The sequence below is a fragment of the Pituophis catenifer genome, unplaced genomic scaffold, assembly GCF_029215685.1.
Source record: "Pituophis catenifer annectens isolate HBS135680 unplaced genomic scaffold, rPitCat1.0.hap2 SCAF_5, whole genome shotgun sequence".
Taxonomy (NCBI): Eukaryota; Metazoa; Chordata; class Lepidosauria; order Squamata; family Colubridae; genus Pituophis; species Pituophis catenifer.
This window is the reverse complement of record NW_027256885.1, coordinates 66,385,259-66,398,932: the sequence shown is the minus strand read 5'-3', so window position 1 is coordinate 66,398,932 and position 13,674 is coordinate 66,385,259. Positions and strand designations below refer to the sequence as shown.

At 43.7% G+C, this 13,674-nt stretch overlaps 1 protein-coding gene across 1 annotated transcript in view; it reads right to left on the bottom strand.

The window, feature by feature from the left end:
- Positions 1-466: 466 nt before the first annotated feature.
- Positions 467-13,674, bottom strand: part of LOC139317371 (glycylpeptide N-tetradecanoyltransferase 2) — a 234,897-nt gene continuing 221,689 nt past the window's right edge. The window contains exons 10-11 of the mRNA XM_070944400.1: positions 1,717-1,854; positions 467-1,092 (exon numbers count right to left, since the gene is read on the bottom strand). Coding sequence (XP_070800501.1) covers positions 1,072-1,092; positions 1,717-1,854 — 159 coding nt within the window. The 3' untranslated portion in view covers positions 467-1,071. The remainder of the gene's footprint in view (positions 1,093-1,716; positions 1,855-13,674) is intronic.

Genomic DNA, 13,674 nt, shown 5'->3' with positions numbered 1-13,674 from the left:
AATTATGGTTGGTTGTATTTGTGTGACACTCTAAGCTAAACAAAACCATATTAAGGTTTACAAGGACACATACAAATCTGTACTATGAAACCCCCCCTTCCCCAAAACCAGAATTATATTGCTACTACTAGCAACAAATTTACTTATTTATGCAAACATATTTTTCAGTTTAAAATGTTTTAAAAAAAACAGACAAAAGGAACATGTGCAATTCTGCAAAAGCCTTAATACACTTTCATTTTAATACATCTTCATAATGCTACTAACATTCTCAGTTTCATGTACAGGCTGCTGTTCCTGTACCATCAAAAACTGTAAATTTTTCTTTTACAGAGCTGTAAGATGAAAAGAATACTATAGTTCAGGGAACATATCAACACTTGCACTTAACAGTGCTATATTATAATCAAGTCAATGATCTATTGAAGATCAAATTACAAATTTGTATTTTTATTGATTTGGCAGCACTGCTTATGGAGAAACACGTACTAGTCCAACCAGCACATCTGTACCACTCCACATTACAAGACATCCAATATCTTCATGTTTCCTAATAATCATATTTGCAAGGCTTTTTTCTTGGAAATGATGACATCCACATCATGAAAATAAGCAGAAATACTCAAAACTGGCTTCTTCATTTTGTTACACTGATAATCATACACTACCACTTCATAAATAGAAATGCAGCAGTTCAGTCACATTAAAGTATTTGTACTCTATTCCACCACTGCAACTGCATTGCTGTACAAACCCTTTTTATTTTTATGCAGGGAAACAGAGAAAAGAACCCTTTTCATCAAGAGCTAAGCATTGAAAATTAAATGTGCTTTATTTTTTTTCATTGACAAACAGTTAAAGAATTGTTAAGTGTTTTTGTTCCCATTTGGAGTTGAAGAGCTAGTTGAGCTCAGAAATCTTCACCTCTTCTTGTAGCCCCTTCCCCCAAGGTTTGACTGATTGATTTAAGTTCATCAGGGATTGTACTTTGGGTCCTCTTGAATTGCATGGATCCAAGATCATCCAGCAGCCCAGATGATGACTTCCAAGAACTATAAGCATCCTTTCACCTTATTGTAATACAAGACCAACCTAGAAAGATGATAACATGGATGTTACTGCAGATAAAAACAAAGTCCTTCATGCTTAGACAATGGTGGGGCACTTGGAGTTTTAGGAGAAAGCTGTAAGGACTGTCACAAGTATTGCCACAGTGAGATGAATCCTGCCTCTTTGTCAAATATGGGCATGGCCAGTCACAAAACATCCCACCACATTCTCTACCTGTGCACACACACACAGCCCGGACTCTCACTTCCACCTCCAGTTTGGGGGGAGCTATGTGCAGTGAGCCCATGCCTCTGGAGGCCCAGAGGCATTTTTGAAATCAAAGGTAATGCTGGAGGGTAGTGTTTTGCAGCATGCTAGTTTCTCATTGATGCAGAGTCCATCAAGGGAACTTTATTAACATTAGCGTCCACAGGCACTGCATGGGGAATCCCAACTATGTATAGAGGGAAGACAGGCACACACAAAAACTTGTATAGGAGGAGCTCCTTGGTACATTTCATACCATTAAATAAAGATACAGAGAATCTGTGTAATGCCAGCCTTCTCTATATTGATACCTTCCAGGTGTATTGATTACTACTATTATCCCCAGACACATAGTAACACATAGTAAAAAGACAATCAAATATCTGGTATAAATGTTACCTTTTCAGAATCCATGCCAGGACATCTCCAGTTATATAGATAATACTGCAGATTGCCATCTCCAATACCAAATTTCAGCTTTTCCAGGAATGTTTTGTTTTCCATCAGGTCTAGTGCATTAAACACATCAAATCCCTTCTGGCAACATAAAGAGATTATAAATTGATTTTCTAATTGGGTTTACATCAAGGTTGGTAAAAGATTTTATTTAGAAAGGAAACCCCATAATCTATCAAGCGTTCTGCATAACAGGTATACCTCTCCTATAATCAACTATATTACAAATTGTTTTGAGCTCAACAAGCCCCATGTCCTTCCTCCTAGAATTCTAGTTATAATTAACATAATACCTTAACACGGATAAAATGTACAACCAGAAGTGAAATTATACCCAAGCTTACTTTGAATCATGTATGCATATGGAACAAAAGATTTTGAGGGGTCCTTGATGTTCTCTGAGCTTGGTTGTTTTCTTGCAGACATTTCATTACCCAAGTAATGATGTTACCTAGTTTGGGTAATGAAATGTCTGCAAGAAAACAACCAAACTCAGAGTAGACCAAAGATCCGTCATTTCAACCCTGAGCTACAAATATTATCTTTTAAAAGATTTTGAAAGCTCCAGGGTTTTTTTAAATGGTAGGCCTGTCAGGTGTGCTTCCTTCAAAGTCCAGGAAAGAATGACCCAAACTCCATTGTTTATAGAGAAAGGTACTTTTACTAGAGATGAAGTGAACGCAACCAAAGGAAAGCAGAATCTAAGGCAATACGCGTGAAAAGTGCATATAGAAAGCATCCCCTCCCACTGTCCACCGTAAATCATCCAATCCAAAGGTCTCCCAGGGGTCAGGTGGAAGCACACGTCTGGCAGCGTCATCAATCAGGAATGCCACGACTGTTGGCCCGACGGCAGCTTCAAAGATACAGTCCGGTGACTTAACTATCGGTTTCATTTTCCTCCAGCACGCTTCCCCCCCCCATGCTACCTGCTCTCCCCCCTCCCGTTACTATGGCAGCCAAAGCAGAAAAGGCGGAGGCTGACATTCGGCCCCTCTGCAGAAGAGATGTTAGTCCTAAATAGGGAAAGAGAGAACAACACAACACAGAAATTAGGGTTTATCAGGATATTTGGTGTGAAACAACTGAACTTTCTTTGGCGCCCGGACATCACGTTTATTCACCCATTCAGCTTGAGATAATGGGAAATGTTTCCAAGCCACCAAATACTGCACTTTACCGTGATGCTTCCTAGAATCCAAGATTTCCTTAACTTCAAAATGTTGTTCCCCTTCTATCAGTATGGGGACCGGAGGAGAGTCCTGGTTCGGATGCAAAGGGGACGACTGTTCCGGTTTCAGTAAGCTAACATGAAAAACAGGGTGGATTCGTCTCAATTTTTTTGGCAATTCCAATTCAACTGTGACTGGGTTGATGAGTCTAGTGATTGAGAAAGGCCCCACATACTTTGGTCCGAGCTTTTTTGATTTCTGGGAGGTCTGTAAATATTTGGTGGAAAGATAAACCATATCACCCACTTTGTAAACGTGTGCTGGGCACCTCTTTTTGTCAGCTTGGGCTTTATGTGCTTGGTGTGCGTCATCTAAAGCTTTTCGAGTTACTGCCCAAGTACCCCATAGTTGTTCGATCCACTCAATTAAAGAGGGGTTCTGTGGGTTATCCTGTGGTAGCTCTGGGATTGGCACAAACTCTTGGCCAGAGGTCACCTTAAATGGAGTGAAACCGGTACTGCTATGTATGGAGTTATTATATGCCACCTCCGCAAATGGCAATAAGTCCACCCAGTTATCTTGCTGGTAATTTATGTAACATCTTAGGTACTGTTCTAACACGGCATTGGTTCTCTCACAAGCCCCATTTGTCTGGGGGTGGTGGGCGGAGCTTAACCCCTGGGCGGAGCCTATTAACCCTAAAAACTCCTTCCAAAAGTTGGAGGTAAATTGCACACCCCTGTCTGAGATTATACGTTTTGGAGCCCCATGTAATCGATAAACATGTTGAATAAACAATTTTGCAAGGGTTTTAGCTGAAGGGATTTTAGAACAAGGGATGAAATGCACTTGTTTGGAAAACAAATCCGTTACTGCCCAAATGACTGTGCACCCCCCACTCTCCGGCAGGTCTACAATAAAATCCATGGATATCTCTTTCCAAGGAGCATTTGGCCTTGCCACACTTTGAAGTAAACCAGGTGGCTTCCCCAGAGGTCTCTTAGCTGAGGCACACACCGGACAGCTAGCTACATATGCCTCTATGTCCTTTTTGAGTGCAGGCCACCAGAATTGTCTTTTAACGAGATGTAGAGTTTTAAAAAATCCAAAGTGTCCCGCCGTCTTGGCGTCATGAGCTTGTTGTAACACCGCTACTCTTAAACTGGCCGGAACATACAATTTGGTCCCAATCCAAGCTAGTCCATCACGGAGTGTACATTCATTCGAGTGGGTTCAAAACCACTCGTCAGTCTTTAGAGCTTCTTGTAGTTTCTGAAGCAAATCGCCCGAGAGGGCTGGATCGGCCCTCGTCTGTGCTCTGGTAGTTACTGGCGCTGCTAGTTGTGTCACAGGTATGATAGGCCGAACCACTTCCTCCTTGGTACTGTTGTATTGAGGCAATCTGGAAAGTGCATCCGCCATGAAGTTCTTTCCACCAGGAAGGTAGCGTAAAGTGAAATTAAAACGGTTGAAGTGTTGAGCCCAGCGAGCTTGCTTTGGTGACAGCTTACGCGGTGTTTTCAAAGCCTCCAAGTTTTTATGGTCAGTCCAAACTTCAAAAGGATGCTTAGCTCCTTCAAGAAATTGTCTCCACGTTAACAAAGCCCATCGCACTGCAAAAGCTTCCTTCTCCCATATGGCCCATCTCCTTTCGGTCTCTGACAATTTGCGGGACGTATAGGCACAGGGTTGTAATTTCCCTTCTGCATTCTTCTGCAGAAGTACTGCTCCTACTGCCACGTCGCTCGCGTCTACCTGTACTACAAAAGGCTCTTCCATGTCCGGATGTTTGAGGACTGGTTCAGCAGCAAATAACCGTTTCAACTTTTTGAATGCCGCCTGACAGTCCATAGTCCATTCAAGGGCTCGTGAGGACTTTGGTCTTACTTCACCTTTTGTTTTCAGAAGATTTGTTACTGGCAGCGTGATTTTGGCGAACGAGGGGATAAACTCTCTATAGAAGTTAGCAAATCCGAGGAAACTTTGTAGTTGTTTGCGGGTGCGTGGCGCGGCCCATTCCAATACTGCCTGAACTTTTCCAGGGTCCATCTCTATTCCCTCATGCGATATGCGATATCCAAGATAGTCAATTTTGCTTTGGTGGAACTCGCATTTAGAGAGCTTGGCATATAGTTCAGCAGCCCTGAGTTTTTTCAGGACAGTTCGCACCAATTTCACATGGTCGTCCATGCTCTCAGAGTAGATAAGAATGTCATCCAAGTAAACCAGCACCCCCTTATACAGGTGCTCATGCAGTACTTTGTTAATCAATTGCATGAACACAGCAGGGGCTCCTTGTAGTCCAAAAGGGAGCACTCGAAACTGGAAACATCCCAGTGGGCAGTTAAACTCCGTTTTCCATTCATCCCCCTCCTTAATTCTCACTCTGTAGTATGCCTCTCGTAAGTCCAGTTTGGTGAAAATTTTCCCCTTTCCTAAATGTGCTAGCATGTCCTTCATAAGCGGCAGGGGGTAAACGTTTTCCACGCAAATAGCATTGATATTTCTATAATCAACTACCAAACAAAAGGAGCCATCTTTCTTTTCTCGGAACATTACAGGCGCCACCACCCTTGGTCTGGCTGGTTGTATAAAACTCCGTTCTAGGTTTTTATCAATGAAGTTTCGCAATTCCCCTAGTTCTCGAGGGATCATGGGGTAGATCTTTGGCTTAGGGAGCTTCACCCCAGGGAGTATTTCAATGGTACAGTCCGTAGCTCTGTGGGGGGGTAGCACATCCGAGGCCTTTTCACTAAAAACTTCTCGGAGATCCCAATACTCCTTTGGAATCTTTTCCCTCCGCCCTTTCATGTTCTACTCCATCCTCCAGGGGGTTTTCTTCCCTCTCTAGTCTCGGTTTTCTGGTGCGAATGCGCAAAACCCCCATTTTCCAGTTAACCCGTGGGTTCCATCTACGGAGCCAGGGCAGTCCAAGTATGAGGGGTCGTTCCATGCTAGGGGCTACAATAAACCTGAGGGTCTCTACGTGATCCCCCAATTGCATTTCAATGGGTTCGGTCACAAAGCTGGCTGGGCCCCCTCCTGCAATCGATCCGTCCAACTGACAGAACACAATGGGCCTTTTAACATTTTTAGCCTCAGGCCCAGTTTCTCCACCACTTCGGGCTGATTATGCACCTGGTGCACCCAGAGTCTAATAGGGCGAACATCTGCGCATGTGCCCCTTATTTCTATGGGGATGAGCATGGGGCCCTCAGTGTGACTCACCAGATCATCGGAGTCGGAATCCCTCTCGCTGTCATCCGCGGTGGTCGGAGTTCCCAACTCACCCTGGTTTTGGGGAGCGAACTCAATGACTTCTCCTTTCAGGGCGGTTTCGTGAGCTTTTGCGGGTGCTTTGTCAGCCTTCTTTGGTCCCGAGCCAGTAGATTTTGGCACTGGCTTGGAGAAACATTCGGTGGCCCGATGGCCTTCCTTTCCACATTTGAAACACGTGAAGGGCTTCAATTTTGGTTTGAATTCCGCTCTCCCCGCGCCTGCCTTTGGCGCTCCTTTGCAGTAGAAGGGGGATGACGGGTCCCCTGCACGGCCCCCTCGGAGTCGGCTTCGGGCCAGCTCGATTTCCACATCCTCAGCTACTACGTACCAACTCTGCAAGTCTTCGGGGACCCCCTGTGCTCTACAGTCTTTGTATATGTCTTCATTCAGTCCATCCTTGAAACTCTCCAGTAGGGCCACTTCTGACCACCCTGTCATGTAGGTTGCCAGTTCGCGAAATTCTTGGGTGTATTCTGCCACCGATCTCCGGCCTTGCTGGATACCCTTCATTCTGAGTCTCGCTTTCTGCTCAGCTAGGTGGTCTTCAAACCGCCTCCTAAGAGCCCCCATGAACAGGTTGTAATTCCTCAGCAAGGGAGAGTTATTATTGTGGAGGACCACCATCCATTCAGCTGCTACTCCCTCTAAGACATTTGTGACGCATCTCACTCGTGCCGCATCTGATAAGTAATCCTCCCCCCAGTCCTGCATGTGATTCCACACTTGGGTCAAGAAAAGCCACAAGGTCTTCGGGTTCCCATCATATTTTCCGGTTAGGGGGGGAATTTTTGGCTTTTTGCGTCTGCGGGGTGGGGCCTGCAAGGCTGGGGGTCCCTGGGCTGCTGCCTTCCTCGCTTGAGCTCCAGAAGCCTGAGATGTTTTTTCCCCAGCTTCCTCTTCCTCTCCCCCACAGGCTGTCTCTTCTGGATCCAGTCTGGGGTAGTCTCCTCCCTTCCCCACAGGGAATACATAAGACTCACAGTTTTTCCGGCTTTCCTCGGCATCGCGGAGGAGTTGCATCGCCTGAGCAATCATGAGGCTCTCCTTTTGCTCTTGCAGCCACACTGCCTCTCCCTTACGAGGTCTGGAGCTGGTTACTGTTGTTTCGATGAAGAAAGACGCGTAGGCAGGAAGATGGTTCACGGGAAGGCCCCTCGGTGGGAAGACACCTTGTTGAAGGCACACTGACCCCATCCAAAAGGCTCCCTTTTATTGTCATTTTACAACTACCATGGCAAAACATTAATCAACGTTTACTTGTACTGATTGGCTAAAGAAGGCTCGTGAATTCCATATGGACCCCTCGTGTTTCCCTCATGTTCTTCCTGTGACAAACAATGCCTAGGTGCCGGGTCCCCATGCCTTGCATATCTGAGATAGGGTCTCTGCCAGACATCCTGTCTTTACATTCCTGATGAGATTAGGACCTTGTGCTGACGTTGTTTACTCAGCGTGGTTTGCCAACCACTGAGATAACACTATCCCCACATGTCCTCCTCTTTTATTTTATTTTTTATTTTTTAATATTTTGCAAGCATACATAACTTCAGATTTGGAGGGCCGAATTCTTGGACGAAATATCGCTAATAACCCAGGCAAACATTGTATGCAACAGCAACAACAAATCAAAGCAATGATGACTAGTATAACGATGGATACTATTTGTCGCACCCATCCAAAATCTGGGAGCCAAGACCATAACCACTCCCATGGGGATTGTGGAATAGTGGAGCCAATTGGATTATCTGCCATCATGTTTTCCATGTGCTCAATTGTAGCTGAAATATTTGCTTTATGATCAGTAATATACATACAACAATGCGAATGAATCAAAGCACATACACCACCCTTGGCTGCTAAAATAATATCTAAAGCATAACGATTTTGCAACACTATATCCCAACAGTATGTTGCTATTTCCTGAAACCTGCTTCCAATGGCTAGGATATTGTTCTTGCCAGTCGTCTTAGTGCCTCTAACGCCTCCATCCTTCCAAGTGAAAGTCTCCCATCTCGTGTCATTAAAAGGAACAGCATGTATTAAAAGTCCTCTTTTGACATGTGGGGGAACGTGCATACAGATCCAGCAATTAGTTTTACCTATTAATCGAGAGATATTCTGCACATCCCATATATAGGAATTTTGATCCCAAAGACCTTGTTCTGGAATTCCATGTTGCAAAGTCATCGTAGCCGCGCAAGGAGGGAAAATACACATAAAAAGAATACACATTATAATGGTTACAGAATTAGCATTTAAACAAGCAAAAGCCGCTACTAAAAAGTTCTCTGGAGTCTGCAGCACGTTCTTTTCCTGTAGCAATTTTGTGGATTGAACAGAAAGGGCTTTAATCTGTCCCCAGGTCACTTGATGAGCCTGGCCAGGTGCTCGGTCCCGATCCTGCTGAGGGTTCTGCAGGCTGAGTGAGAAGTTCGGGATCGGGTTTTTCAGTCCTTCGTGCCACGCCATCCTTCCACAGTTTTACGCACCTAGCAGGAATCCACACCGGACCTGTAGGAGCAAGCACAGTGGCGTAGCCCTGTCCCCACGTCAATAAGGGAACAGGTCCATGCCATTCGGGGTTAGGCAATAATCTATACATTACCTGTGGCTGGGGATGACTTATTCTACTTCCAAAATGATCATCTACTGGAGTTGATAAATTTGTGATATTAAGATGATTCAGAGTAAACAGAACTTTATTTAACCATTCCTGTTTACCAGGGAGACCTATAGGAATCCCTCCTGTTTGTTTGTGTTTATCCAAAGCAGACTTTAATGTAAAATTTGCGCGCTCCACTATGGCTTGTCCTGTAGAGTTAAAAGTTATGCCAAAAAGATGTTTAATTTGCCATGTGTCACAAAATTCAGCAAAGGAGCGACTACAATATGCAGGGCCATTGTCTGTTTTTAACATAGAAGGCAGACCCATGACAGCAAATGTTCAAATACAATGATTAACAACATGTTTAGTGGCTTCTCCTTTCTGAGGAGTAGCACAAATAAAATGAGAAAAAGTATTAATGGTTACATGAAGATATTTCCAAGGAGCAAAAGAGGGATATCGAGTTACATCCATTTGCCAAAGTTCGTTTGCTTTAAGCCCTCTCGGATTCACCCCAATGGAAGGAGATGGGGTGATTTGAGAACATTGAGGACATTGTTGTATAATTGCTCTAGCATGATCGAAAGGAATGTGAAATTGTTTCGCTAAAGCCTTGGCATTTTGATGAAACATAGAATGACTTTCCCATGGAGTAACAGATAAAACATGCTGCTTCGTTGCAGCGTCTGCAACAGCATTTCCTTCTGATAACATACCTGGGAAAGACTGATGACTCCTAATATGTGCAATATAAATTTGATTCTTTCTGAAGTGCAAAAGCTGTTGCAACGTTAAAAAGAGGGACAAGAGATCCTCATCCAAAGATGGTGTAACATATGCACCAGGGAGGGAGGTGACAATTTGACAAACATACTGGCTATCTGAAATAATATTAAGGTCTTGAGTTGGAAAGGTTTGCAAAGCCAAAATTACCACTGCAACCTCTGCACGCTGAGCGGATTTTTGCGGGGGGGTGATTTTAGTAACCCATTTTCCATGCTCAAGCCAGGCAGCTGCACCCCATTTTGGCCCCCCATCAGTGAAGACTGTGAGGGCATTCACCAAAGGTTTTAATGAGATACCATTCTGAACTATGATTTCTATCTGATTAAAGGCAAGCAGGCGCGGATCTGCAGGAATATGATAAGAGATTTTCCCAATGTAATCAGTCAGTGCTGCTTGCAAAGGAGAGGAGAGGCTAACCATGCGCTCCCAATCTTTCAATGGCAAGGGAACTACGATGTTAACAAAATCGAGACCTAGAAGGACTTTGCAGCATCCCGTTCCCTTAAAAATCAACTCTGCATGCATTTGTGCTGGCACACTAATAGTATGACTAGGGCTATGTGAAAGATATAGCTATTCAATTATTAACAAAGAAGGCTTAGGCTTACTTTGTTGTTGGAATTCCTGAGCTAATACCGCTGTAGGTTGTTTTGCGGTTGGAATGATAATCATTAACAAGGGAAGATTTTCCTGACATCTATCTACCCAAACCAATTTCAATGCTTCATTAAGTTTTGTGAAGACTGCTTTATGAGCTTGGGTAAGTGTGATCACCTCAGATGGATCTTTCTTATTCCTTAATGCATCAACAAAGGACTAAGCATATTAGTAGGAAGACCCACGTATGGTCGCAACCAATTAATTGAACCCAAAAGTTGCTGTAATTGAACATAGGAAACTTTACCCTCTACCTTTAGCTGAGGAATTTGTGGATGTGAATATGTTTGTAATAATTTGTGACCTAGATAAAGAAATGGCTCTTGTAGCTGTACCTTCTCTGGTGCTATCTGCAAACCATACGCAGCTAGATCTTGTGTTAAATGTTCCAGCTAGTAAGGAGGAATTTGTGGCCCAGCAATTAAAATATCATCCATATAATGATATACCAGAGCTTGAGGATATCGTTGCCTAAAGGGTTTTAAAGCTCTTGCAACAAATTGCTGACAGAGTGTAGGACTATTTAACATGCCTTGAGGTAAGACAGTCCATTGATATCTTTCCGTGGGTTGCTCAGCATTTAAGACTGGAACCGTGAAAGCAAACAATGGCTTATCCTTTTTACATAATGGAATGGTAAAGAAACAATCCTTTAAATCTATGATCATAACCTGAAAGTCTCTGGGAATCATGTTTGGATTTGGGGTGCCACATTGTAGAGATCCCATTGGCTGTAAAATGGCATTCACGGCCCGAAGGTCGCAAAGAAGCCTCCATTTACCAGATTTCTTTTTTATTACAAACACTGGTGTATTGAATGGACTTGTAATGGGTTCAATATGGTTAGCGGCTAGCTGTTCTTTCACTAGCTCATGTAACGCTATAAGCTTTTCTTGTGTTAAAGGCCATTGCTCAATCCACACAGGCGTAGTAGATTGCCATACTAAAGGGAGAGCAGTAGGTGGCGACATAATACCTATTAATCATCAATAATTAACTTCGCTTGAAACTGCAACATCAAATCTCTCCCCCACAGATTTACATGAATGGGGAGAATAACAGGCTTTAATTGGGCTGTGCATTTGCCATCAAGAGCTGTTACCGTAAACCATTTGGTGCTGCATCGAGCTGCTTGGGGTCCTCCAACTCCCCACACAGAAGGCGATTCCGTAGTAGGCCAATCTGTGGGCCAATTGTCAGTGGCTATGACAGAGATGTCTGCGCCAGAATCAAGGACTCCTTCAAAAGATCTGCCATTTAACAAATATATGCGCTTTGGTTTTTCTTCTTGAATTGATTGTGTTACTGCCAGAATGCTAGGATGCAGGGAGCGGATAGGATTAGTAGAACCAAAGCCTCCACTTCCTCTGTTAATTTGCTTACCCCCTGCTGGCACTACATACGGAACAATCACCAATTGTGCCCAAGAATCTCCCTGTTTTAAAGTCATGGGCACATTTGTTTCAAATTGTATCATAATTATGCCTTCATAATCTGAATCAATGACTCCAGGGACGACAAAAATCCTGTTTTTCCCTGCGGAAGACCGAGGGAGGACCAATCCCACAGTGTTAATAGGTAATGGTCCTTTCAATTGTGATGACATTGACTTCCGGTTGGCGCCACCGTCATCGCTAGACGGTCTCTTCAAGACCGCCAGCCCCGCCGCCCGTAAAGAGCCGCCTCTACAGCTGAGAGGCGGCTTGAAAAACTCCACAATCCTGAGGAATCGGGAGGAGAGCCGGCGAGACAAGGTAGAGCCCCCTGCGAAGTCCCCAGACTGTCTTTTTTTGCTTCTGGGGAGGAAGCAGGGTGAGGCTCCCTATCCAGCTCGCTGAGGCTCCGGACTCCGGGGACAACTCTGCATCTAGCAGAGCCAGACGACGCGAACAACATAACTAGCGAAAGCCAAGAGAATTACCAAAAATAAACAGGGTGAAATCTGGACTTGAAATTCAAACTGCAAGTATTTTTATTAGCCCTGTGAATGAATTTAAGAACTGAGAAAAAGTAAAAGTTTGCTAAAATGGCGTCCAGCTTCAGCGATAGGGAAAGCTGAAAGCGAAAGTGGATTTGCCTGAGTGTTTAATACGTTACAAAGTAACTAAAAGTAACAGCGCTGGCTAGAAGAAAAGGGAAAAGTTCTTTTTAAAGTGATTTTGATTTGTTCCTTCTCCCTTGAGACTTGACTAAAGCTGGGGAAATTTCTGAAAGGACTCTGTGGTGAAAAGGGAGGGAGGACTTCCTTCTTAGAAAGAATCAGTCTGCGTGGCAGAATGGCTTCAAAGCAGACAAAGCCAGCCAAAGCTGCGGGGGGGGGGGGGTTCCCCCACTCACAAGCCACAAGAGCAGCCCTTAAGTTTGCAGACTCAAAGCCAAGCACAGGAGACTGGTTTTAAAGATTTAAAGGAATTTATTGCTGCGGCTCTGTTGAATCAAAATGAAGTTTTGGACCAGAAATTTGAAAAATCTCAACAGGAAATTAAGGAGGTGGTTCAAGAAAAATATGACAAGATGAAGCGTGACATACTGACGGTTGTGACTGGCTTGTCAGAAGTAGTTGTCCAGATTGATAAAAAAGTGGAAGAATTTAGTTCAGAAGTAGAATCTAAAATGAAGGAAGCTGATTATAAAATTTCTAATGTTGATAATAAAACGCAAAGGATTGAAAATGAAGTGACAATGATGCAATTTAGATTCATGGAGTTTGCTGTAAGACTGAGAGGAATAAAAGAGAACAACAGAGAGGATCTGAGAAGGGTTTGTGCTGATGCCCTGGCTGTGATGCTAAAGGTTGACCCTGAGGAGATTTTGTGCAAGATTGACAAGGTCTATAGAGTGAATTCTTGGGTGGCAAGGCAAAGGCAATTGCCTAGAGATGTGGTGATCTACTTTACAGATAGAAGAATAAGAAATGATATCTTACAAAAGTCTTTTGTTTTTACTATTCAAGTGGATGGAAGGGAGATTGGGATCTACAAAGAGCTGCCACCTAAGATGCTAAGAGATAGAAAGGATTTTGGATTTTTGGTGACTGAATTAAAGAAACAACAAATTCCATTTAGATGGGATGCTCCAGTTGGCATAATATTAAGGTATCAAGGAGAGAGATATCGATTAAATACTGTTGAAAAAGCGGAAGAATTTTATTTCAATGTTTTCAAAACTGGTGCAGCATCTCCACGTACATCCTCAGTGTTAGGTATAGTGGAGGGTGAGAAAGAGAAGCAATTTGAACAAGAGCTTGAAGAGCAGCGGAAACAGATGGAGGTGGAGGCAATGGAAACCCAAGGAGCAACAGGGGGCTTTTTAGATGAACCGTTGCTGGATCTTCCCCTAGAGGTTATAGGTGGACCACCTAAAAATACATGAGAAGTGGCAGCGGATCTCGACCTGATGTTG